The sequence below is a fragment of the Podarcis muralis genome, chromosome 3, assembly GCF_964188315.1.
Source record: "Podarcis muralis chromosome 3, rPodMur119.hap1.1, whole genome shotgun sequence".
Classification (NCBI taxonomy): domain Eukaryota; kingdom Metazoa; phylum Chordata; class Lepidosauria; order Squamata; family Lacertidae; genus Podarcis; species Podarcis muralis.
In genome coordinates, this window is record NC_135657.1 from 12,572,299 (window position 1) to 12,598,082 (window position 25,784).

General features: G+C 43.1%; 1 protein-coding gene and 1 long non-coding RNA gene across 3 annotated transcripts in view; one reads left to right on the plus strand and one right to left on the minus strand.

The window, feature by feature from the left end:
- Nucleotides 1–984: 984 nt before the first annotated feature.
- LOC144327203 (uncharacterized) lies at nucleotides 985–13,526 on the minus strand. Its single transcript, XR_013392111.1, has 3 exons — nucleotides 13,389–13,526; nucleotides 9,532–9,631; nucleotides 985–1,717 (listed from the first exon to the last, which is right to left on the minus strand). It is a non-coding gene; the product is annotated as an uncharacterized LOC144327203 (long non-coding RNA).
- PSME4 (proteasome activator subunit 4) overlaps nucleotides 11,427–25,784 on the plus strand; it is a 97,234-nt gene continuing 82,876 nt past the window's right edge. The window contains exons 1-4 of one of the 2 annotated variants that reach the window (XM_028725082.2): nucleotides 11,427–11,903; nucleotides 21,434–21,574; nucleotides 22,420–22,536; nucleotides 23,936–23,995. In XM_028725082.2, coding sequence (XP_028580915.2) covers nucleotides 11,659–11,903; nucleotides 21,434–21,574; nucleotides 22,420–22,536; nucleotides 23,936–23,995 — 563 coding nt within the window. In that variant the 5' untranslated portion in view covers nucleotides 11,427–11,658. The remainder of the gene's footprint in view (nucleotides 11,904–21,433; nucleotides 21,575–22,419; nucleotides 22,537–23,935; nucleotides 23,996–25,784) is intronic. The other variant, XM_028725083.2, reaches the window with a different exon arrangement.

Consider the following 25,784-nt stretch of genomic DNA (forward strand, 5'->3'; position numbering starts at 1 on the left):
AGAGCACTGTGCTTCAGTAGCTGATGTGGCAAAATCCATGGAATTATTATTAAAAAGTATTGAAAATTAATGGGAAATATAAGAATGCCAATTTTTAAAAATAAATATATGGTCACCTTTGGAATTGTGTGGATAGTTATAGACACTCTTTTTTTTTTTTAATGGTATCACAGAGCTGGAAAAGGCACAAGGATACTTATCCAGGGCTTATTTCATCTTCCATATGACAAGATATGAATTAACATGTTGATGTATGGAATGCAAGTGTTAATATGGGTGGGGAGCCTAAGGTGGTTTTTTTTTAGTTTAGGAAAACAACAACAACCAAGGAAGGGACATGATGATCTTGCACAAAGGTATGAATGTGAAAGGAGTAAATCAACAAAATTTGCAGTATTTCTACACAACAGAAGAATACACGGTCTGGACTAGATGGGCCATTGATTCAGCAGCCTCTCCTTGTGTTATTAAATTATGGTGTTTTCATAACCAGTTTCCAAAATACCTGTTAAAATATTGCAACCTATGTTTATGAAATTTTAAACTACCGTACTTTTCGCTCCATAAGACGCACCAGACCATAAGATGCACCTAGTTTTTAGAAGGGGAATGCCAGAAAAAAAATATTATTTAAAGGGAGCACTGAGCAGAGCCTGTATGCATCCCAGGCTCTGCTCAGCGCTCCCTTTCACAAGCCGCATGGAATGTCTGTGTGGCGCTTGCAGGCTTTTCCCTGAGAAGGGAGAAGGGTAGCCCGTCACTGGTAGCTGCCCTTCTCCCTCCTCGGGGAAAAGCCCCCAAGAGCTGCACACACACTCCGTGTGGCTCTTTAAAGGGAGTGCGGCTCTTGGGGGCTTTTCCGCGAGGTGGGGAAGAGAGTGAGGGGCTGCCCTCTGTCCCTTCCCCCGCCTCCCGCAAAAGCCTTGCTCCCTTTAAAGAGTGCGCAGGACACGTGTGCAGCTCTTGGGGGCTTTTCCCCAAGGAGGGAGAAGGGACTGACGGGCTGCCCTTCTCCCTCCTCGGGGAAAAGTCCCCAAGAGCCGCATACACGCTCCACGCGGCTCTTTAAAGGGAGCACTGAGCAGAGCCTCCCGCCTGCATTCGCTCCATAAGATGCACACACATTTCCCCTTACTTTTCAGGAGGGAAAAAGTGTGTCTTATGGAGCGAAAAATATGGTATTCATTTAAAGCAGCATTCACAAATAAAGAGGCAGGGAGAGGTATCAACCATGGTGCTTTTCAGTTCCACATAGGAAGATCCTGCTGGATCGGGCCAGCCAGGTACCTAACAGAAAGCAGGATCTGGGCACAAGAGCACTCTCCCCTCCTGTGGTTTCCAGCAACTGGTATTCAGAAGCATATTGCCTCCAACAGTGGAGGTAGAAACAAATCCATCAGGGTTTATAGACATTGATAGCCTTATCTGATTCAGGACCACAATACCTCAAAGACCATCTCTCTGCATACAAACCTACGTGGACCCTGAGATCATCCTCTGAGGCCCTTCTTCGTGTGCCTTCTCCATGAGAGGTCTGGAGGGGGCAGCATGAGAATGGGCCTTTTCTGCGGTGGCTCCCCTTTTGTGGAATGCTCTCTCCAGGGAGGCTCGCCTGGCGCCTTCTTTATAAATCTTTATTCTTCTTCTTTGGCGATCACTCGTGGCCGAGTAAGATTGTCTTCCAAGAACAAGGTCTGAATGGTGTGTCCATAAGTGACTGTGGAGGAAAGGAAATACTTGTGGACAACAAAAGAGGTTTAAAGACTCTCTCAAGACAAATCTAAAAAAAAATGCAGTATATATCTTTTAAGCACCAGGCAAAAATGTTCCTCTTCAACCAAGCCTTTGGCTGATTTACATCCATTGCCCTTTTAAATTGTTGTGCGAGGGGGTGTTATGGGTTTGTTTTCATTCTTACTTTTATTATGTATTTTGTCTTTTTTATATTGTACTTTTATGTTGTGAACCGCCCTGAGATCTACAGATGATGGGCAGTATACAAACAAACAAACAAACAAACAAACAAACAAACAAACAAACAAACAAACATAAATATAATAATTTGTTTAATCCTCTTTTAAAGCCATACAAGCTGGCCATCCTTGCCTCTTGCGGGGGCAAATTTCAGAGTTTAACTATGTGCTGTGTGACGTTATTTTCTTTTGCCTGTCCTGAATCTTCCTCATTTGCCTAACTTTTCAAACACGTTGACTTCAATCCTAAACCAACCTTCAGTACAAACCCACCCTTTAGCAACCTCTGAAAATCTTTCCGTTGCACCCTCTGACAAGGAAAAAAAACCTGCAGTCATTTGATTCTAAATATGCCCTGCTTTATTCTTCCAAACCGGTATACTTAAGATTGCAGCCATAGCCTTATATTGACAGCAGCTTTTGACCTAAATTTCCGTAGTATGTCCTTGTCTAAACTTGCAACGGAACACTGTTGAGCTGCACCTGTTGCTGTCATCCATTTTAAGCTGCATCGCCCCCCAGAACAGTACTGCTCATTTTTCACTTTGCACTAATAATGTAATATGCTGGTGATTTTTTTTTTTTAGGATGGGATAAGTTCTGTTTCCCCACCACCAAATAATCACTTTTGTTGACAGACTGTAACGCAACAGTTCCCAACTTGTAAAAACAAGGTGATTGTTATAGTACTTAGTGCAGCTTATTTTTAATGAACCTTAGAGCACTGATTTTCAACATTTTTAGACCGGGGCCCACCTTCAGCTTGAAAATGCATAATGGGAGCTATTGCCTTAAAAAAGAAAATCAATACATCTGGCAAGAGTCATGTTGGTGGGTCACACAGTTGTAGGATCTGAACCATCGGCTGAAGGCCAGTGAATGAATGAATGAACGAAACTTTATTTGCATCAGCCATTGGCCATAGCAACAAAAGAACAATGCGATATACAAAGAACAGAAATAAAAAGTCGATTATATAAAACACAGTTTACGGTCCTGATTCAGCAGTCAAATAGTGGACCATATTCTGATTGCCCCAGCTAAAAATCTTGCAGCCTTTGCTGTCATCTACTCATCTTGATCTGCCAAGAGAAAGGTAGGTAGCCGTGTTGGTCTGCCGTAGTCGAAACAAAATAAAAAAATTCCTTCCAGTAGCACCTTAGAGACCAACTAAGTTTGTTCTGGGTATGAGCTTTCGTGTGCTATCTGAAGAAGTGTGCATGCACACGAAAGCTCATACCAATATCAAACTTGTTGTTGTTGTTGTTTAGTCGTTTAGTCGTGTCCGACTCTTCGTGACCCCATGGACCAGAACACGCCAGGCACCTCTGTCCTCCACTACCTCCCGCAGTTTGGTCAAGCTCATGCTGGCAGCTTCGAGAACACTGTCCAGCCATCTTGTCCTCTGTCGCCCCCTTCTCCTTGTGCCCTCCATCTTTCCCAACATCAGTGTCTTCTCCAGGGAGTCTTCTCTTCTCATGAGGTGGCCAAAGTACTGGAGCCTCAGCTTCACGATCTGTCCTTCCAGTGAGCACTCAGGGCTGATTTCCTTAAGAATGGATGTGTTTGATCTTCTTGGAGTCCATGGGACTCTCAAGAGTCTCCTCCAGCACCATAATTCAAAAGCATCAAACTTAGTTGGTCTCTAAGGTGCTACTCCATGTGACCTGGAAGTGTCTTTGGACGGCGCCAGCTCACGGCCTCTTGAGCGAGATGAGCACACAACCCTAGAGTCGGACACGACTGGCCCGTACGGGCAGGGGTACCTTTACCTTTTAAGGTGCTACTGGAAGGATTTTTAAATTTTTGTTTTGCCAAGAGAAATGAAGGGAAAGCTGAAGACCAGTGTTTTAGAGCAGGGGTAGAGAGTTTTTTTCTTCCAAACTGAGGGCCACATTCCCATCTGGGCAATCTTTAAAGGGCCGTATGACGGGGTGGGTGGGTCCAGAAGCAAAATTGTATGGAGCTACAGGTGCAATTTACAGCAGGCTAGTTTCTACATTCAGACACTCCTCTCTATCCAGACAAGCAATGTGCCATATTAGAGTTCAGAAATGCATTCCAGCTAGGCAAAAACACTCAAGGTGGGTGCAAAGCTACTCGGAAGCAGCATTTAAAAAGGGGGGGGGTGCTTCATGATAAACAGTAGGTATTCATTTCTCTGTTGCTTGCTAAAAACATTTTATTTTACTTATCAGGCTTTTCTTTTTTCATTTTAGAAAGGCAGCATACAGTGGTACCTCGGGTTACATATGCTTCAGGTTACATACGCTTCAGGTTACAGACTCTGCTAACCCAGAAATAGTACCTCGGGTTAAGAACTTTGCTTCAGGATGAGAACAGAAATCCCGCAGCGGTGGCGCGGCAGCAGCAGGAGGCCCCATTAGCTAAAGTGGTGCTTCAGGTTAAGAACAGTTTCAGGTTAAGAACAGACCTCCAGAACGAATTAAATACCGTACCAGAGGTACCACTGTAATAGCAGATACGCATGCACTCCATAAGATAGCATACCATACCATCCAAAATTCCTCAGATGAAAATAGGAACATTTCTCAACCCCTCAGTCCCCAACCAGGCTCAATTCCCCAGCATCTACCCACAAGGCTGGCTCAGAGAGATGCTTGTCTGAATCCTTGGAAAACTGTTACCACAACACTTGACAGACCAATAGTCTGGCTCGTTAAAAGCATCCTATGAGGGGAGAGGATGTTGTCACACCACTGGTGAAAAACCTGTTATGATTTCGCCTAAAATGTTTAATCTCTCTTCACCCTGTTGTTGTCATATTAAATTGTGTGTCTCTTCAGCTATCGGGTTTCTTTTTCTCTCACCTGTCCCACCCCATTCTTATAGAAAAGGTGTTATTAAACACCGTGATACGTAAAGGAATTTGCCAATGCAATAGATTGGCAGAAGTATTAACAATAACCAGAGGGATTCCAAGTGATTAATACTTTCGGGTTCTTCCCACACTCAGCTGCAGTAAGGAGAGAAGGTGTATATTATCTGTGCGCCTTTGGCGTTCAGGCCAACAAAATCTTGCTGAACTGGTCCCTGCTAAACTGTAAAGAAAAGACTTTTCCTCTTTAAATAAAATCCTAAATGAGGGGTGTGAGGACTGAGTGCCTCTGAAAATCACCTATGAAAAATTGTGCCTCTGAAAAACTGAGTGCCTCTGAAAATTCAGCGTATGGCTTGTCTATTTTCATACATCACCAAAAATGCTTGCAAACGATGGAAGAGGGAAGCAGTGAGCAGCAAAGTGTAATAACTAACACGACAACAGCATGTACTTGCATACAACCCTCAGTGGTTACACACAGAAAGTTAACGAGGCCGACGTGATTGCAACGAGTACATTCAGACCTGAAGCTGAATAACCGAGATGTGCTCATGCTCATTTTAATTAGATTTTCTTTCCTGTCCTGCCCTCAAGGAACACGGCAGGTTATAATATTTCCTAGTCTCATTTGAGCCTCATTTTAGGTTAAACTGAATGCAAGTTGCCCAAGACTACCTGCTCAGCGGCAACATGAAACCTGGGTTTCCCAGGCACAAAACCAACTCTCTTTCAAAACTTAGGATACTTTGCAACTGAAGAGTGCCTCTGAAGTCTCAGAATAACTCGGAGACATATCTGGGTGAAATATACTCGGAGTCGAGTATGGGTTTCATGCTCTTTATTCAGCTCATAGTAGTGAGGAATGAAAGTTCCCCCAAAATACCTGCTTTATATACATTATTTACACAATGGGCCCCACGTGATTGGCTAATTCCTGGATTCTCCTGTAGGCCAATCAGGTTGCGGATTCATCTCCACTTGGAGCTGGATTGGGTGGCTCCTGCAGACCAATCATACTGCTGCATTGTTCTAGGACCAATCAGACTGCTGCATTCTGAGTCCTCTTGTTCTAGGACCAATCAGACTGCTGCATTTTGGATCCTATTGTTCTAGGACCAGTCAGACTGCTTTGGATCCTATTCAACTCAGTACATCACACCGGGCCAACACAAATGATGCATTTGTGGTATTGGAGCTGTTGTGGCACATTTGGCTTCACGGGGCCAATCCCTGTGCTATGGCATGAAGTTCTTTGCTGTTCTGATTAAATGGCTGAAAATGTTCTTTGGAGCTTTGAACCTGTCTAAATTACTGCTATTTCTTCCTACGTAGTATCTTAATCAGCTCTTTTTCTATATGCTTGGCAGAACAGAGACCAGAGGTGCATAGATACACCTGCTTGGGAAACATTCAGGAGAGGAGGAGCCTTAGAAAGGGTTGAAGGCAGTGACTTTCAGCCCTGGCAACTGCTCCATAGGGGCAAGACCTACTGGGAAGTGTTTCTGAGTTGTATGTTCATTTCCTGGAATACAGAATTAACTTAACTAACAATGGTGCTCTGCCTCTTCCATGCTGACCTGTGTCTGACTCCAACACTGATATACCAATATTGTTGTTCTCCATATTGCATGAGACCAGCTAGAAATTTGCATCTGAGACAAGATTTGCCATTACATTGCACTGTTTATCACCACTTCCTTCTTACTTTCTCAAAGCCAGCCTCTCTTGAATTTTTGACTGTTTTCCTGTGATCATTGTGACTTTCCAGGTAGACCTCACCTTGTCAGGTGGATGAGACTTTATGTTAATTCATGAATATTGGAATCCGATGTGGGAAATGTAGTATTTGTTGTAAAATGGAAAACTATAAATAAAATAATAATAATAATGAGACTTGAACACAGTGGGACATACTGATGAGTAAACGTTGGTAGGATCAGGCTCCGTGTTTTAGCAGCCTCTCTTATTCCACACCCACGGCCAGATTTTCAACAAACCCTTATTTTCATTTTTAACAATCTTGCATTGGTTAATTCAGCTCTCCTGAAAATGCAGTTTCAAGGGATGATTCATAGATATTTCACCCCCGTTGTGCCATTCAGTTTGAGTAATTCTGTCAGCAAAATTTGCAATTAGAAAAATTATCGTGCTGCTTTAGTTTCCACACAGAAGAGAATGACGGTTTTTGCAGCCATTAATACCATATTTGTATGCAAGATGCAGAGAGAAGGGTGAGCACGTACACTCCCACATACTCTTTGTCACACTGGGTCAATCTGGCAGAAGCACTATTTAAGAAGAGAGAGAAAGAGAGAAGAGAATCTAACTTTTTAATGCAAGTATTCAAGCAAAAACCTTACTTGCAAAGGTGAAAGAAACACGAAGTCCTACATGAAAACATTAAGAATTCTGGGACCGGTCAGTAATGTTAGGTATTCAGGCAGATTTCCATGGAATAGTTGCCCTGAAACAGATTTATACATTGTTTATTGGGGGGGGGGGTCGTTTTATTTTCTCCAGTGGAACCAAACAAACAGTATTTTCTTGCTCAAACCCTCTGATGGATAACTAATTGGAGGTGACCAGTTTCTTTTTATGTATTCAGTTGTTATTCTGAATCCATTCAGTTGTTAAAGGTAAAGGTAAAGGTACCCCTGCCCGTACGGGCCAGTCTTGACAGACTCTGGGGTTGTGCGCCCATCTCACTCAAGAGGCCGGGAGCCAGCGCTGTCCGCAGACACTTCCGGGTCACGTGGCCAGCGTGACAAAGCTGCATCTGGCGAGCCAGCGCAGCACACGGAAACGCCGTTTACCTTCCTGCCAGTAAGCGGTCCCTATTTATCTACTTGCACCCGGAGGTGCTTTCGAACTGCTAGGTTGGCAGGCGCTGGGACCGAGCAGCGGGAGCGCACCCCGCCGCAGGGATTCGAACCGCTGACATTTCGATCGGCAAGCCCTAGGCGCTGAGGCTTTTACCCACAGCGCCACCCGCGTCCCTACGGTTGTTATTCAGTTGTTATTCTGCTCCATTTCTGCTTGTGGAATGGGGCCTCAATTCTGCATCCACATAGCTAAGAAACATAGGGTGCAGCCCCTTACACATTCCATGAACGTATTTTTAAAAGATATTGTCCTGTGCAAGTGATTCTGGGAATAGAGTGTGTGTTCATGCTTGGAAGGTATTGACTGCTATTGACAGAATTGGGATTCAAGATGACCTTAACAGATTGGAGAACTGGGCCCAAGCTAACAAAACGAATTTCAATATGGACAAACGTAAGGTTCTGCACTGAGGCAGGAAGAACCAGATGCACAAATTTAAGATGGGGGATACCCAGCTTACTAGCAGTACACGTGGAAAGGATCTAGGGGTCTTGGTGGACCAAAAATTTAACATGAGTCAACATTGTGATGCCGCTATTCTAGGCTGCATCAACAGAAGTATAGTGTCCAGATCAAGGGAAGTAATAGTATCACTCTATTCTGCCTTGGTCACACCACACCTGGAATACTGTGCCCAGTTCTGGGCACCACAATTTAAGAAGGATGTTAACAATCTGGAATGTGTACAGAGGAGGGCAACCAAGATGATCAAGGGTCTGAAAACCAAGCCTTATGAGGAGCTGGGTATGTTTAGCCTGGAAAAGAGGAGACTAAGAGGAGATATGATAGCCATCTTCAAATATCTCAAGGACTGACACATGGAAGAGGGAGCATGCTTGTTTTCTCCTGCTGTGGAAGGAAGGTAGGACTTGAACCAATGGCTTCAAGTTACAAGAAAGGAGATTCCAGCTAAACATCAGGAAGAACTTTCAGACAGTAAGAGCTATTCAACAGTGGAACGGAGGTTGTGGACTCTCCTTCCCTGCAGGTTTTAAAGCAGAGGTTGGATGGCCAACTCTCATGGAGACTGTAGTTGAGATTCCTGCAGCAGTTAGCACAAACGGCCTCAGAACAAGTAGGTACACTTCCCTAATAATGTGATTTTTTTCTGTTAATTGACTAGGTTAGTCCCAGATAATAAACAACTGGGTAAGGAAGGTGGTAAGAGTGCCTTTTATTGAACCAGGTGAATGTATGGCACTAAAATGAAAATTGGTAGCTGCTTCATGTTGTCTGAACTAGTTGGCTAGTCTTTTTTAGACCTCAGGTGCAAGAAGAACTGAGTATACATACTATGTTAGGTTAAAAAAAGCCTGGCTTTGTTCAGGGAACTTAGGTTATGGTTTACTTTTGCTCAGTGGAAGTTATTTTTGATTCAAGGCAAACACTTCTCCTTGCTTGAGGATGCTGAGAAACAAGGTGTGAAAGAATGAGTCACATAATTGGTACTATGGTTTAACTGTCTGCCATAACAATGTACGAGTAACATATTCTAGAGCGGTAACCGTTTTAGTTTGTTGCAGCAAAAACAAATGAGTCTTATAGAACCTTAAAGAACGCAGCAGTAGTTTCTCCAGGACTGTCCACATTGCCCCCTTTCATGCTTGCGCCATCAAGGTGCAAAGAACTGCTACTGAGTCTTCAGTAATGATCATTCAGAATAAATGATGAATCAACATATAAACAATGGTAGTTCTGGAAATAGCTCCAGCAGCTAAACCAGGGGCTAAGAGCTAGGGTGCATGAACCTTGACCATGAACTGCCACCCAAAGGAAACTGCCTTCAATATAAATGTGTTTGATCCTTACAGTTACATAGCTACTCAGTCTTACCTAGTTGAGGCAACAGGCACGTGACAGTTTCTTTGCGGCCAATCCAGTCTTGGATCCACTGCCTCACTGATGGGTGGCAAAGTCCAAAAGGTTATTATTTCTAAGAGAGAGTGAAAGAGAGAGGCGTACAGGTAGAGAGAAAGCAGATAGAACTAAAACTTGCCTGACCAGGAACCATGCCCTCCACTTCAAATGTGCACAGATGCGCTGTGATTGCTAAGTGTGAATGAAACACACTCTAAAAGTTATCCAAGTCATTTTTGTCTCAATTATTACTGTCTTTTTCACTCTATAAGATGCACCAGACCATAAGACGCATCTAGTTTTTGGAGAAGGAAAAAAATATTCTGAATCCCAGAAGCCAGAACAGCCAGAGGGATCGCTGTGCAGCGAAAGCAGCAATCCCTCTTGCTGTTCTGGCTTCTGGGATAGCTGCGCAGCCTGCATTCGCTCCATAAGACACACACACATTTCCCCTTACTTTTTAGGAGGGAAAAAGTGAGTCTTATAGAGCAAAAAATACGGTACTTCACAAGCTCCCAGGATGAGCCCTGATCCAGAGTATAGATTTGGGAGTTCTGATCCCTGGCTTAAATTATGCCTTGCCAACTCTCCATAACCCTTTGAGCATGGGTAGGCAAACTAAGGCCCGGGGGCTGGATCTGGCCCAATCGCCTTCTAAATCCGGTCCATGGACGGTCCGGGAATCAGCGTGTTTTTATATGAGTAGAATGTGTCCTTTTATTTAAAATGCATCTCTGAGTTATTTGTGGGGCATAGGAATTCGTTGCTGTTTTTTCTTCCCCCAATATATAGTCCACCCCCCCAAGGTCTTAGGGACAGTGGTTGAAAAAGTTTGCTGACCCTTGCCTTTGAGGGTTCCACATCACCCTTTGTTACATCAAATATCGCAGTCTCCCTTCCCCATTCTTGTGTTTTTATATTGTAAACCGCCCCGTGATCCTCGGATGAAGGTGGGATGGAAAATTAGTATATCATCAACATCATCATTAGTGTGTGTTTAGGGTGTGTTAGTGTATAAGTGGCAAGGATGTTGCTTTTCTTTGCTACTATGGCATGTAAATTTTTTTTTTATGCTCTAAAATTCCGTGAGCCTCAGATGAAGGTGGGATAAAAATTTAGTAATAACAACGATGATGATGATGTGCGCGTGAACGGTTATTCTTTTCGTTTGCTAACTATGATGTGTACTTTTTATGTTTTTATGCTGTAAACTGCCCTGCGATCCATGGATAAAGGGCGGGATAGAAATTTAGTATGTAATAAATAACAAGCGGAGTATGTGTATGTAGAAATTTTAAAAAATGAAAAGATATTTTCCCACAGAGGCAGCTGTGGGGCAGCCTGTGGGGTTTAAAACAACAACAACAAAGTAATAATAATAATATTTGTTGTTTTTAAAATATTATTATTATAAAATAATAATAACAACAGCAACAACACAGAAATAATAATAGTTGCTGATAGGTTTAAAATGTTGTTATTAAAAAGGCCCATTATTACTATTATTATTATTATTATTATTAACAATGATGATGATTAAAAGGATTATTATTATTATTATTATTATTATTATTATTATTATTATTATTATTATTATTATTATTATTATTATTATTATTAAAAAGTCCCCTCCTCTGCCTTCTCTGCTTCCCGCCCCCTCAGCGAAGGCCGCTCGCGCACAACCTCCTCTCCGCGGTTCCCCCTCAGGCGTCGCATCCAATCAGCGGCCGCCCTCCTCCCCCTCCCGCGCGCTCCTTCTCCCCGAGCCCCCCCTCCCTCCCGTCAGCGCCGCCTTCCCTCCCTCTCCTCCCCCTCCCCACAGCGGAAGTGACCTCGGCGCCTCCCTCCCTCCCCCTCCCTCCCTGCCTGCCTGCCGTCAGTGCCTGGCGGCGGAGGCCGGCGCTGGTTGCCTCGTTCGCTCCGCCGCTTCGTCACCAGGCGCCGCTGTGTGACAGACGCCCCAGGGAGCCGAGCGAGTTCGGTGGCCGGAGGAGCGGAGGCGAGGCCCTCTCGGGTGGCAGCGCCGGCGGCTGAGGGGGGAAAAGGGGCGCCGGAGAGGGCGAAGGGAGCGAGGAAGGGGCGAGGCGGCCGGCCGCCGGAGCCATGGCCGGGGCCGGCGGCGCTGCGGCCGGGCCACCGCCGCCACCTCCGCCTCCCCTCCTTCTTCTTTCTCCTCCTCCGCCGCCGCCTCAGAAGGAGCTGGTTTACAACAAGCTGCTGCCCTATGGCGACAAGCTGGAGGCCGAGGCCGGCCGGCTCCTCTCCCGCATCAAGCTCAACCTCAGCTGGGCCGTGCAGCTCCAGGAGCTCTGGCCCGGAGGCCTCTTCTGGAGCAGGAAGCTCTCCACGTGAGTGGGGCGAAGGGGTGGGGGTGGGGAGGATTAGTGGGGGGGGCCTGTTTCTCCCCCCCTCATCATAATTAAGTTTCAACATTTTCAACAGTCAAAGCACACAGTCGCCTCTTCATTTTGTCGACTTCCCCTTCCTTCTCCACCCCGGGGTTATTGTTTCTCCCTTTCTGCTGAGCCCTATCTTCTATCTATCAAATCCGAACCACAATATTTATTATTGGGGTTCATTTTTGGGGGGGAGAACCGTCTAGGTCAGGACGCTCTGAAAGGTGGTGGGGGGTGTCCAGCCCTTCCCTCCTACTCTTTCTCTCTGGGCTTTGCCGGTGTTTGGTGTAAGAAACACACCCCCTTTGGGGTTTGGGGAAACACAATGCCACCCACTTACACCCACCCATAGGCAGGCTTTATGTTGTGGGGTGGGGGGAGGGAGAACCCTAGTTAGAGAAGTATTTTTATTTATTTATTGACTTGGTTGTCCCCCCCTCCCTTGGCTACACCCATGCACCCCCCTTTTTTTAATTTACAAAAAGGCACGCCTCTGTTCTTGTGGGTGGGGTTCCCTCTTCTCTCTTTCTCTTCTCTCTCCCTGAGGCTGGGGGGGTCAGTCTAGGGGTGGCACTTCATCCTCACCCTACATCAGGCAACCTTGGAGTGGGGAGGGAAAAGGGGAGAGCACCCACCACCATTCGTAATCTGGAGATTTAGGAAACGGCGTAAATATGCCTTAATGAACCACAAGAACAGTTGCTATAATTAATAGCTGGAAGGAACCAGGCAGGCGGTTTTGAGCTGGGTTTCTAGGGAGTTAAGCTCCCCCCCCCCCCCCGCAATTGCATTGGGATTTAAGCTTCCCGTGGAAAAGAAATATGTTCTGGATTGTAGACAAAAGAGTCCTGTGGTGCTTGGAAACCTAACAGCCGCCCGGTGTTTCCCTGGTGTTCGTGTTTCGCTTTGTTGGGAGGGCATGGCAGCAGTGTGTCAGTTGTACTGGGGTAATATGGCTGTCTCTCTCCCCTCCACCCCAAATGAGGGTAGTAGGGTTTGGTGGGGTATGCATTCTTCCGAGATGTAGTTCCTCTGTTTTGTCCCCATTGTGCTCTGTTAAGTGACAGGACCACAAATAATTGTGAGAGGGTGTAAGGTTTTTAACCTGCCTTGTGTCTGAAGTGTCAGGGCAGGTAAGAACACATAAAGCAATTAAGTCATCAAAACACATGCAGAAAAAACAGCCTACGTGTCCTTAACAAACTTTTTGGGTGCCTCGGGGTAACTGTGAGCGGTGCAGCCTGAAGAATCTGCCAGTGATTGGCAAAATGATGTTTGATTCTCCCTTCTCTGGAAGTTCCACTTCGTTGGGCATCCTTTGATTGCTTAGACAATTTGTGGCTTAAGGCACACCTTATCCGGTCCTCCCCCCCCCCCCATACAGAAGGTAGATATTGTTAAAATGGGAGATGAATAAACACTGCATTAACTCCTTACCTATGCCAGTTTCTGGTAGCAAAGATAACCGTACATCTAAGGCCCCGGGTATTTCAAAAAGCCGTTTCTTTCAAATCTGGCCCCTGAGGCAGATGAGCAACTGGCCTCTGTTTGGGGCAGTGTCTGGTGGCACCCAGGTTCTACACTTCCGTGGATGAAGGAGTAGTCTGTGCTACTCCTTTTACATTCAGCAACTTAGTTCTGTGCCACGTGTCTACCATTGCTGCTGTCTGCATGACTCCAGCTTCCCCAAGGCTTTGTCTGGCACTATTTTTATAAGGTTATGATCAGCAGGGGGCTTGGTTGGGCTTTGAGTGTTTGTAAGATTGCAGCTTTGCTTTTGAAGGACATCTTCTGACTGGGGCATGTGCCTCTGGGGACCTTTTTTTAGGAATGAGCAGCCACCCCTTCTGTTTGTGCAACCTCCTCTGTGGGCTTGTGTTTGGGAAGTGTCATCTTTCAAGGCTGCTTGAGTCTTGGACTTTGGGAAGAGGAGGGTTTTGTTAGCTTTAGTGATGGTAGTCGTTCCCTGAGCTTTCTACTTTTGCAGCTAATAAATCATACGCAGCTCATTACTCCTAAAAATAGTTTATCACTCTTTGTTGCCAAAACTAGCGCATAGGTTTTGTTCAGTGACTTCATAAGCTACTTGCAACTGTCCTTGCCTTTTTAAACTAGATTACAAAATAGCATTTGCATTTAGTTCCAAAACAAGCACTGCATTTCACTTTCACGGTTCAAAGCCTAGCTAGTAACTTGCAGAGTTTAATCTCTTACTCATCTCACATAACGTTTGTTCATACTGCTGTGTCAGCAAAGGAAAAAGAAAAGTGTGTTTTGAGCTGGACAAGGGCAAAAGCACCAACTTCTAGTTCAAGGACTTCTTTGTCTTCTGGGGCACTGATAAAATGTTTTTGCCTTGTCATTGTGCTGTCCCTACAGAGAAATATTAAAAGCGAAGCTGTGTTAGTCTGTAGCAGTTTCTTTCCTTGCTGCTATAGCATCTTGGAGGCGTGACTAGTTTATTGTGACATGAATTCTTTGGAATACATATCTTGCTTTCTCTAGTAGATGAATGTAACAGACTTGACTACAAAAACTGCTGCTGCAGCAAACCAGATAATTGTCAAGGTGGTAATATATCTATTAAGCACCCAAACCACAGCTTGGAATACAATCAATAAAGTAAGACTAAAATGATGGACATACCCAAAGGCTTACAATCTAACAAAGGTACCACAGCACTTTCTGCCACTTCAGTTCTAGACCTAATCTCTTTCTAATAGTGACTTAAAATAAAATGGACTGTGAGGATACGTTTCATTAACATTTTACACTACTAAAGAGAGAAAACTAAGGCAAAGGTTTAGTTGGGCGCAGGGTATACTAGATTGCCTGTTTTGAATCTGTTTCTGCTATTACGTATTTTTCAAAAATAATGTAAAGAGCAGGTGTTGACAGCAAGCAAAATTTCGGTATTGTGCCTATAGCATGCTCAACAAACCTGCTACACCTGGAACTGGGTGTGGAGAGTGCAGCTGAATGGGACACAATTGTGGGCAGCCTGAGGATGCACCATCCACCTTGGGCCTGCCCATAAAAAGCAAGTCTTGTGTAAGAGACTAGGGTGATGCCTGCTGTTTCCAGGAACTGTTCTCATTGTGAGACTGCTATGGGTACCGTAATCTGAGAGTTTGTTTGAGCCCTGCGTGAGAACCCGGAGGCTGAGAGGGAGGGTGTGTTGGAAGTAAAATGAATTGATATAGATTTATATATATTAGAAAATTTGTATTAATGGAACATTTTAATATGCAACTCAATTTTTGTAATATTTTGCTTATATTGTTGTTCCTTCAGTTTTTTGTACACTGCTTAGAGATATTTTAAATATATTAAGTGGTATAGAAATTAATCAATAATCAATCATACAATAAAAACTTAGTGCCTTTCATTGAGCCTTACAGTCACTTGCTTATGTTTAGACATGTCGAAGTCAGCTGTTCAATGGAAATGGTTTCCAGTTTGTGGTATTTTTGTATGTTTCAACCATGTTTGTTTTCTGCTTATTTTTAGAAGGTTCAAAACTGCTTACAGAGGTCTTTTAGTGTTCTCCCATAAGGGCTATGTCTCAGTCCACACTAACATAAAAATACCACAGCATTGTTTGCTCTTAGGCTATTCATTGCCAAAAGGCATTCTAATTGTTTTAATATATTTTTTAATAGAACTAACTTGCTGGGACACCTCAGGTGGTAGAGCATGAGAGTTAATTTCAGAGTCGTGGGTTCAAGCCCTATGTTGGGCAAAAGATTCTTGCATTGGAAGGACTAGATGACCCTTGTGGTCCCTTCCAACTCTACAGTTCTTTGATTTTATAATTAAACTGAGGCATCCTAGTGTGTGAAGGGAAGAGCAGCCAACTGTGTGCAGGGGAATGAAGCTTGTTCATATGCCATCTTATTAAGATGAGATGTGATTGTTCAAATACAGCAATTAAGAATCAACCCTGCTACTGCATGCATAGTGTCCTCCTGAGTTTTAGTTAGAAAATTTACACCCCATTTTTCTCATATAGACTTAAGGTGACCTATAATAAATACTGTATTGCAAATGAGGACTTTGTGATGTAAATTCATACTTCGAAATTCTTATTTTGGTACTCCATTTAGTATTTATTCTTTATTCGCCTTTGCTGGCAGCTTAATTTGCTTTGGTCCAAGTGCCACCAGAGACTGATGAGTCTAGTCTTCCCAGTTTCATGTGCAGGTCACGTGATTTGTTAGGGACCAGGAATACCATTAGACATTTCATCACCGTTAGAGATGATGCAGCAAAACAGCATCAGAGGAATGAAAGCTACTGTGCTTCCAATGTTCCCAATATGCCTGGAGATAGCAGTCCGTACGGCATTGCTGTTGTTGATGATGTTCAAGCGGCTGGTTGAAAATCGGGTCAGAGACAGGATAGTTGTCGAAGCCTCTGAAGGGCATGGCTGTGGCTCCTTGCTTCCCCAGGCCCAGCTGGATTTGGCCCTTAGCTCGGTTCAGCTTGGCTGGCGAAAAGAGTCAGTGCGGGAACAGCAGTCCTCCAAGCCCTCGCACTTGACATATTGGTGTTCCAGATCTGTTTCTTAGTCACACCAGAGTGTAATGGAACTTGGGAAACTGGCAATGTACATTAGTAAAAAGAAACTTTTGGGGGACGGGGGCGGGTTGTTTGGCAGAATATCAATCTGCCTTTTGCATCACTGGAAGTGACTTTGTTTACTAGGAAAGATTCTTAGATAGGATTACTTCAGGAGATATAACATGACTCACATGATTGCCTTACAAGACATCTTGAACTTGAGTAGACATAGTGTGACACTGTTTTTCCTTTTAACCATCTGCTGCTACCTCAGTGTTGTTTACAGTGAGGCCTGTTTTCATTCTAGTAGGAGTTATGTGGTAATGCTGTCAAAACATGTTGCCTAACAAAATCATCAGGGTTCTGAAAAGCCATGTGATTTTAGAAGACATCAGAACCTGCTAGCTTTAACCCTTTGCAGTGTATTATGATAGTATATGACTTGTCATTCTGTTTTTATGGATGATGTTAGTACAGTGGAACCTCAGGTTAAGTACTTAATTCGTTCTGGAGGTCCGTATGAAGTAATGGAATGATCAAGCAGTATGGCTTGGTATGTTATGTTTGGGAAATTAGACTTGTACCCATCTCAGTATCCTGCATCCAGTAGTGCAGGCTTCCTCAAACTCAGCCCTCCAGATGTTTTTGAGACTACAATTCCCATCATCCCTGACCACTGGTCCTGCTAGTTAGGGATCATGGGAGTTGTAGGCCAAAAAACATATGGAGGTCTGAGTTTGAGGAAGCCTGCAGTAGTGGCTGGATCCAGATGTTTTAAGAGCTCTGTTTTTCATAGTCCATTGCAAGATGCTTGTAATTTAATGTTTACAAACTCCATGTCATGATGATCAGAGTCCTGGCAGGTATACTACTTAACAGTTGTTTAAAATCTGAAACAGTTGTTTAAAATCTGTGACTTAATATCGTAATACAGCATAGTTTTCATAGATCAGACTCTTTCTTCATATTTATTTATTTATTAGATTTAGTTTTTATAATGTCTAGTTTAAATAATTTACAATGTTTCTGTTTATTTATTTCATAAAATGTATTGATTGTAAAAAACCTCAAAGTGGTTTACCAAAAGATTAAACAAGAAAATCAACAAAAATTAGTAACCCTACTTATAAATAGCTAGCAATATATAGGTAAGGTAAAGGTAAAGGTACCCCTGCCCGTACGGGCCAGTCGTGTCCGACTCTAGGGTTGTGCGCCCATCTCACTTAAGAGGCCGGAGGCCAGCGCTGTCCGGAGACACTTCCGGGTCATGTGGCCAGCGTGACAAAGCTGCATCTGGTGAGCCAGCGCAGCACACGGAAACGCCGTTTACCTTCCCGCCAGTAAGCGGTCCCTGTTTATCTACTTGCACCCTGGGGGTGCTTTCGAACTGCTAAGTTGGCAGGCGCTGGGACCGAGCAACGGGAGCGCACCCCGCCGCGGGGATTCGAACTGCCGACCTTTCGATCGGCAAGTCCTTGGCACTGAGGCTTTTACCCACAGCGCCACCCGCATCCCAATATATAGGTAGCATTACATATAAATGCATTGCTTCAGTGGTATACCATGCTAATTGACTGACTCTGTGCCATACACAGATGCAATCTGAGTTGGCAGTTCTACAGGAAGAACATGGCAGAGCAACATTCTTTCTATCCATGACCAGATTTCCTTGTGGGCAATCTGTCAGAAGTTGCTTGCATCAGTGGGTGGGGCCAAAGGCAGCAGCAGATGGGGTCACCCTTCTCTCTCCCTCTTCTTTCCTATCCAGGAACCTGACAAGAGGAAGTAGCAGATCACTCTTGACAAAAAGTGTGAAGTAATTGCTTGTAGATGGCTTTTGAAATTAGATGAGCCACTGCATGACAGCCAACCCAGAGCCCCATATGCTGCTCACTCCTGGTCTAGAGGGTGAATAAGTTAAGAAAAATAATTTGAGAGGGCGTGCTTCAAAATTAAAAGGGGAAATCATGGCTAGGAAATTGAAAGTGACACGCACTGTGCTTCATGAATGTTGAACTTGCATTTGGAAACTCTTCAAACTTGCTCCTCCAGTTCACCATTTGGTGTGTCATGATAAAGAGCAGGAAATAACTCTGCCTTGAGGGAACAGCAATTTGATGGCATACCTGAACACTGACACTTCTGTTCCACACCCTAGTGCAAGGGCACATGGCTTGTTCAGCGCTGAAGCGCTCAGGGGAAATAGTAGCTAGAGGGCTGCTGCTAATCTGCACCTTCTGTTTAATAGAGGATACTGAGCAACAGTACGCTGAGCCAAAATGTTGTTATGAAAGTATTGCCTGTAATATAAAACAAAATTGAGTGAGCACTTGAAGAATTGGAGATAATGGGCGGTATCCAACTAACACATCCCACCAGTGCAAGGATTTACACATGTGCAATAGAACTTCCACACCTGCTTCCAGGTGTGTGCCCTGCACGCTCTCTAAATCTGCTTTAGGGTTTAGGAAACTTAGAAAAAGTGGGGGAGAGTTCCATTTCACAAGTAGAAATTTTTGTACTGATGAGATGTGTCAGTAGGATCCCACCCAAGGAAGGCTGGAAAAAAGGCATATGAAACAGCAAACGCCACCCTGCTCCTTCAGCAGTTTTAGAAATTGGGCTTCTAACCCTTCACGTTTTGGGGTCATAGATGATTGCAAAGGATTATAAACATATGTAAGCCTTTAAACATATGCTGCTCCAATAGCACTTACATTTCAACCTTTTCCTTCTATTAAGTGTTGAATTCCCAACACCCTTTCATGAGTACAGAATATAAATGTTGGACAAAGAGGACTCTCAGTCCAAACCTTATGAAAATATATTCAGCACTGGTGATGCTGCTACCAAGCTATGTGCATCTCTCCAATCTCCCCAAATTTAAAATAGCTGATGTTTAAAATTATGGCTGAAGAATGCTGGCTGTCCAGGAAAACAGCAGAGTCAGCCACTGTTGTCTCACAAATCACGATTGTAATTTGCAAGCCTAAGAGGTTTAGAGCACTGGCAGCTTCACAGCTTCAAAATAAAAAGATAGGTTAGAGAATGAAAAGCCATCAATGATGGCTTTAAAATAATGGTTCTCATACCTAAGATAAATTTACAATATCCTTAAATAAGTTTCTTAATTATGATATCATATTGGGAGTATTATTTTCTGAGCGCCGGGAATTTCCCTGGTACTGTGTGAAGAAAGTTAAAAATAAAGCAAAGTTACAATTTACAAGTTAAAAAGCTTGAATAGTTACAATTGAATGGATTAAGCAATCAAAGCAAGTAGCTAAATATTTTAACATAAAAAGTACAAATGGAACCACCCACCTGTTACTATGATGTCATAGTGATGGCAGGTGATTGACAGCTCTCAAAATTGGTCGCCATAACTACTGATCGTTGAGCAACCTCCTTTGAAGATGCCCTTTCAGCACCAACCAGTGGATTGGTGCTATGAGTGTGCTGCCAAAGATGCTCTCTTTAAATCAATGATCAGTCAGTTGGGAGTCCCTTTGCAGTTGCCGCAGAGGGAAAAATGTTCCTAAAACTGGAGTATTCTTCCTTCTGAAGAGAAGGCAGCTATGAATGGCTTCCTTTAGAACCTGCTTGTTATTGTGTGCTTTGGAAGTGCCCTGCAATGGCGTTTGTAAGCCTTGTGGTCATGAACTCATTGCAGGGTTTCCAAAGTGCCTCGTGCAGAATCTCTGCAAAGCCCCTTTTGTCCAAGCTACCCATCATCTGATATTTTACATGATGGCAGGTGTAGGGCAGTTGGATATGGCTTTATCCATATCCAGTGTGGTGTAGTGGTTAGGAGCGGTAGACTTGTAATCTGGTGAACCGGGTTCGTGTCTCTGTTCCTCCACATGCAGCTGCTGGGTGGTGACCTTGAGCTAATCACACTTCTCTGAAGTCTCTCAGCCCCACTCACCTCACAGAGTGTTTGTTGTGGGGGAGGAAGGGCTTTGAGACTTCTTCGGGTAGTGATAAAGCGGGATATCAAATCCAAACTCCTCTTCTTCTTCTTCTTTATCATTATCATTATTATTTATTTAATTAATTTGTATATCACCCGTCAGGGGAGTTCATAATATGGAATTACAAAATGAGAACACAAAATAAATAATAACACAAAAACAAACCAATAACCCCCACCTACCACAAACACAAGGAAAGGATCCAGGAGTACCCACAAGCTACGTGCCTACTCCTTCAGAGGGAGTGTAACCCCTCCAATCCATCCAGTCTAGGGAACTGCCCACTAACAGTGCTTCAGTGCTTATCTGGATTGAGCTTCAGTTTGTTGGCTCTCATCCAGTCCATTACCAAGGAAAGACAACAGTCCAGCATATCTCCTCCTACACCTGCAGATGTAAAGGAGAAGTAGAGCTGTGTGCCATCAGCATATTGCTTACAGCACATGCCAGAACTCTGGATGAGCACACTCAGTGGTTTCCTGTAGAGGGGATAAAATCGAACCCTGAGAAACCCCACATTGAAGGCTGCACAGGGCCAAAGTGCACCCCCCCGTGCATTACCCTCTGGAAATGACCACCCAGCCACCGCTAGGCAGTGCCACCCATCCCTAACTCAGACAGTTGCTCCAGCAGGATGCCATAGTTGATGGTACCAGAAGTTGCTGAGCCTTTTCAGTGGTGGCACACAGCATTTGGAATGCCTATCTCAGGGAGGCTCACCTATTATTAAATCCAATGTCTCTGCACCTTTTTATTTGCCCAAACCTTTCAGTATGTTTTGAAAACATTGGCTTTTGTTGTGTTTTTCTGCTGTGCTATGTGTACATGTTGTCTTGATATTTATATTTTTATCTTCCAAGAGAGCTTGCTTGTTGAAGGGTGGCATATTTAAATAAATAAATAAATGTTTTCCACATTATGTATTTCTTCTTCTTCTTCTTAAAGGTATCTCCGGCTCTATGGGAGAAAGTTTAGCAAAGAAGACCATGTCCTTTTTATCAAGCTCTTGTACGAGCTAGTAACTATTCCAAAGTTGGAGATCAGCATGATGCAAGGTTTTGCACGTCTTTTGATAAACCTGCTGAAGTAAGTTACCATTTTCATTGCTCCTGTGTAACGGAAGTATCTTACGTCCTGTGGAAGAGTAACTTGGAAAAAAAATAGCTGACTTTGAGGCTGGAGACAAGCCTTTTTAGCTAAACAGGCCCAAAATTTGGATTGGCTTTTGTTGGGGGCTTGTGTTTTTCATCATGCTGGATTTTGAAGGTACTCAGAAGTGTCAAAAATCCAGCATGATAGCAGGAGTAGGTGTTCCCTGCCCTTTCCCCATGTCTGGCAGAAGGAGGGCGGCAGATTCCTGAAGTCGCTCAGTCTTGCTGCTTCAAAGTGCATTTGAGGCCCAACACAAGGTCCAACGCCATTTCTCACTTTTTTACTCAGCACTTTAAAAGAGGGGCATTTGTGACCTCCTCCAAAACAAACTGGCTTGGTTAATGTAACACTGAATTAACATTGGCAATAATCTCAGCTAAGGTTAAGAGTGGTCTGTACATGTGCCTTCCCTTCTGACGTGTAAATTCCCTTCTCTGCCACTTGTAAACTATGATTAAGCATTCTATCAGCACAAACAAACAATAGTTCCCCTTCAAACAGAATTTGTTAACTTCGTTCCAAATTCCTATTAAGAGAGAAACCTGGTTAGTGCTATGTAATGTGTAGTTGCATCTACATCTTAAACGATTGCTTCAACTTTGTCTAGAGAATGTCATGAGATAATTTTCTTGGCATGTTATGGATTACTAGGAAGCTGTGTGAAAGGGGTGATGACTAAAGCAAAGTTGCAGCCAGACTTTCTGTTGTGTTATTTTGGGGTATGAAAGATGCATCCAGTTGTAATTAATCATTAATCTTAAACTGCTTTTTTAACTTAGGAAAAAAGAACTTCTTTCAAGGGATGACTTAGAATTGCCTTGGAGGCCACTGTATGAAATGCTGGAACGGATATTGTACTCTAAGACCGAACATCTAGGATTAAATTGGTTTCCAAAGTAAGATTTTTGTTTTAGTTTTTAAAAATGTGAAATAGAACAGGTTTACCTTTTTATTTTAAACATATTTATAAGATACTAACGGGATGGCGCTTTGTTGATCCTCAAGGATAACAGACAAAAAGTCAGAATTTGATTGTAGGACTAACTTATATAGGGACAGCTTGCAGAAACTCAATGTGTAAAGCCTAAAAACTTAAAATAGCCCAACCATCAAATATTAATTTCAACTTGCTGGTTTTTCTCAGCTCTAATTGTGCAGTTTGTCAAATATATTTTCTTCAGTCATCTGAACTGAAGATAACAAGATTTAAATTCTGCTTTTTGTTTTACTGTGGGTGCTCACAATGTCTTCCATTACTCTTGTGCCTTTTCTGGTTTACAAACAAGTGACATGATTACATTTCATGAGATGAATAATCTGACTAGTCTAAGGTTTTAGAAAATACTGTTTGATATCTGTAAACTGTGAGTGAAAACTGGCCATTCACAAACAGAAAACGACACACTCAAAGAAGGCCCTCAGTTTGATAACTAGGATCCCTTATGACTTAACATTCCCAACTTGCTTCTTGAGGTCTTTTAAACCAGGGGTGCCTAAAATGTGACCCTCCAGATTTTGATGGACTATATATCCCATAATCCCTGACTTTCGGCCATGCTGGCTGTAGCTGATGGGAGTTGGAATTAATGACACCTGGAAGGCCACAGGTCATCCAACTCTATTTTAAATAGAGATACCAGCGGTTGAATCTTGAACTTCTTACTGTGAAGCATGAGCTATAACTTTTGAGCTACGTCACCTCCCCCAAATTTAATCTCACACCTCAATCTGGAAAGCTAGTTGAGGTACTCCTGTGATCTTTGGTGTGCCCAGTTTGACTTCTAATCTTTGAGGAACAGATCCCCATGTACGTACTGTTAATTTCTTTCTAGTGTGCACGCGCATAGGCACTACTAGAGGAAGGTTCTTTTTAATCAAGCATGTGTTGGAGTTTGACTCATAGTTCTGTGAGCTGTGGCCAAGCTATATTGCATCTGATGTAAAAGCACAGGGCAGGGCATTTTCAAAATGTTTTAGGTTAAAAAAAGTGTGTAAATTGGAAAAGAGACCTGAGGGGAAGAAGTAAGCCCCGTTGGAAAAAATTAAGGTTGACTAGACTAGAATTTAAAATTGTGCAGTGCGACTTTTTCTCTCATGGTGTTTTGGCAACATTGTTTAAAATATCTTATTTCATTGTTGCCCCTTCTGGTAAATTGAGAAGGATAAATAGAAAATGAAAGAAATAGGACTGGAATAATTTGGTTTGTATGTGCCTGTTTTCTGAGTCATTTTGTTTACAATTCTACAATTTCCTTTTTCATTGTTTGTTTTTAAACCTTTCTTCTTTATGTTCAGTTCATGTCGACCAGGCTTGTCTTCACCTAAAACATTTGTGCTTAATGTTTTACATAGGTGGTAAGGACACATTTTTTTTTTGTTTATTTAGTTCTGGCCGAAGCATTATCTTCTTGCATGGCCTGTTCAGTTGTAACACTTGTCACATACATGTAACTTTTTTAAAACTGGAAAAAAAACCCCCAATGTTAACATTACACCACAGTTTATGGGAATGTCGCACTGTATTTAAGCCTACTTGTGAGAAAATACATTCTGTGTGAAGTGGCTGAAAATATGGCTATCTGCTAATTTCTGTTGACTAGTAAATTTAAAAGTTATGGTGAATGTAGTGCTTTAATTATTAGCCATAATTTGCACAAAGCTTAGAAATGCATGAATTTAACTTTCCACAAAGCTTGGTGGAATGCTAAAAGAGAAAGAATGATGAAGAGAGTTGGTTGAATTTTTAAAATAATTTTTGGGTTAAGACTTGCAGTGCAATTCTGTGCATTAGTTTGATGGGTTTTATTTCCTGGTAAGTATGTTTAGGATTCCAGCCTTAAAATAAAAACATTTGACATTGCTAGAGAAGGTTCTGTAGTTTGTAAAATCTCTGTTCACGTTAACAACCAAAAAGTGTTCCATCAACCTTTTTCCGGAGCCATTCCTTTTTTTATTTATCTAAAGCAAGTCCCCCCCCCCCCCCAGTACTGGGAAACCAGCAGCATCTTTCCCAGAACTCATTAACTAAACATGAAATATTTACACATTTGTTTGACATACATGGGATTAGTAATTTCCAAAGTTGCAGGTTCAGTTCTGGGAAATATATCGAAGTAAGTTATATATTTAAAGCATCCTTGGTAGAAAAGTGTCGCTGGAGCAGACTAGGGTTCCATCTCGTCCAGTGTCCTGTTTCTCACAGTGGTCAGGCAGGTGCTTTGAGGAAGCCCACAAACAGGGCAAGTCATAATGGCAGGAGCCCTCCCACAGTTTTTGTCCCCCCACCAACTAGCATTCTAAGGCATACAGCCTCTGGACATGGTGATTCCATTTCCTCCATGAATTTGTCCCATGTGAAGCCAGTTTCCTCCATGAATTTGCCCCATGTAATAGCCAGTAATAGCCAGGTGGAAGACAGGAGTTCCTGGCGTGCTCTGGTCCATGGGGTCACAAAGAGTCGGACACGACTAAACAACTCAACAACAACAACAACAACAACAATAGCCAGTTGGCTATCATCACATCTTTTGACGGTAATAAGGTATATAAAAAACAATTAAAAGACTTTTGAAATCTTTGGACATTCCATTTCGCTGAGTGACTCCAGCTTTTCCCTGGGAGCTTAGGGCATAATGCGTGTTCTCCTCCGTTTTATCATTATATCAACCCTGTGTGGTAGGTACTGGCCTGAGGTCACCCAAAACTTCATTGCTGAGTGGGGATTTGGATCTGGTTATCTCTGGTCCTAGTTGAATCTCCCCCCGCCCCCCAGACTATGCATATTTTGAAAACATTTCCACGTCCTCAGAATGCTTGAGTCTAGGATTTTTGCTTATTTATATTGAACCTCGTTTGCAGTTTTCTTCCCCTTTTCTCCCAGTTTGGAAAGATCTTTGGTGCTATTTGTAGAGTACCTGCATTTTCACCGTCACGAATAAGTTGGCTTCATCTATAAATTTGCTTATGTCACTGCTCACCTCTGACTCCAAATCACTTATCAATGTCAAATGGTGTATGACTCAGTACAGACCACCGATGCTTGTTTACCTCTCTTGTGAGATCTGTTGGTTTACTCTCTCCCTCTGCTTCCTGTTCATCGACCAGTTATAGTTCCGACCTGTCCTCCTATCTTATGATGATTAAG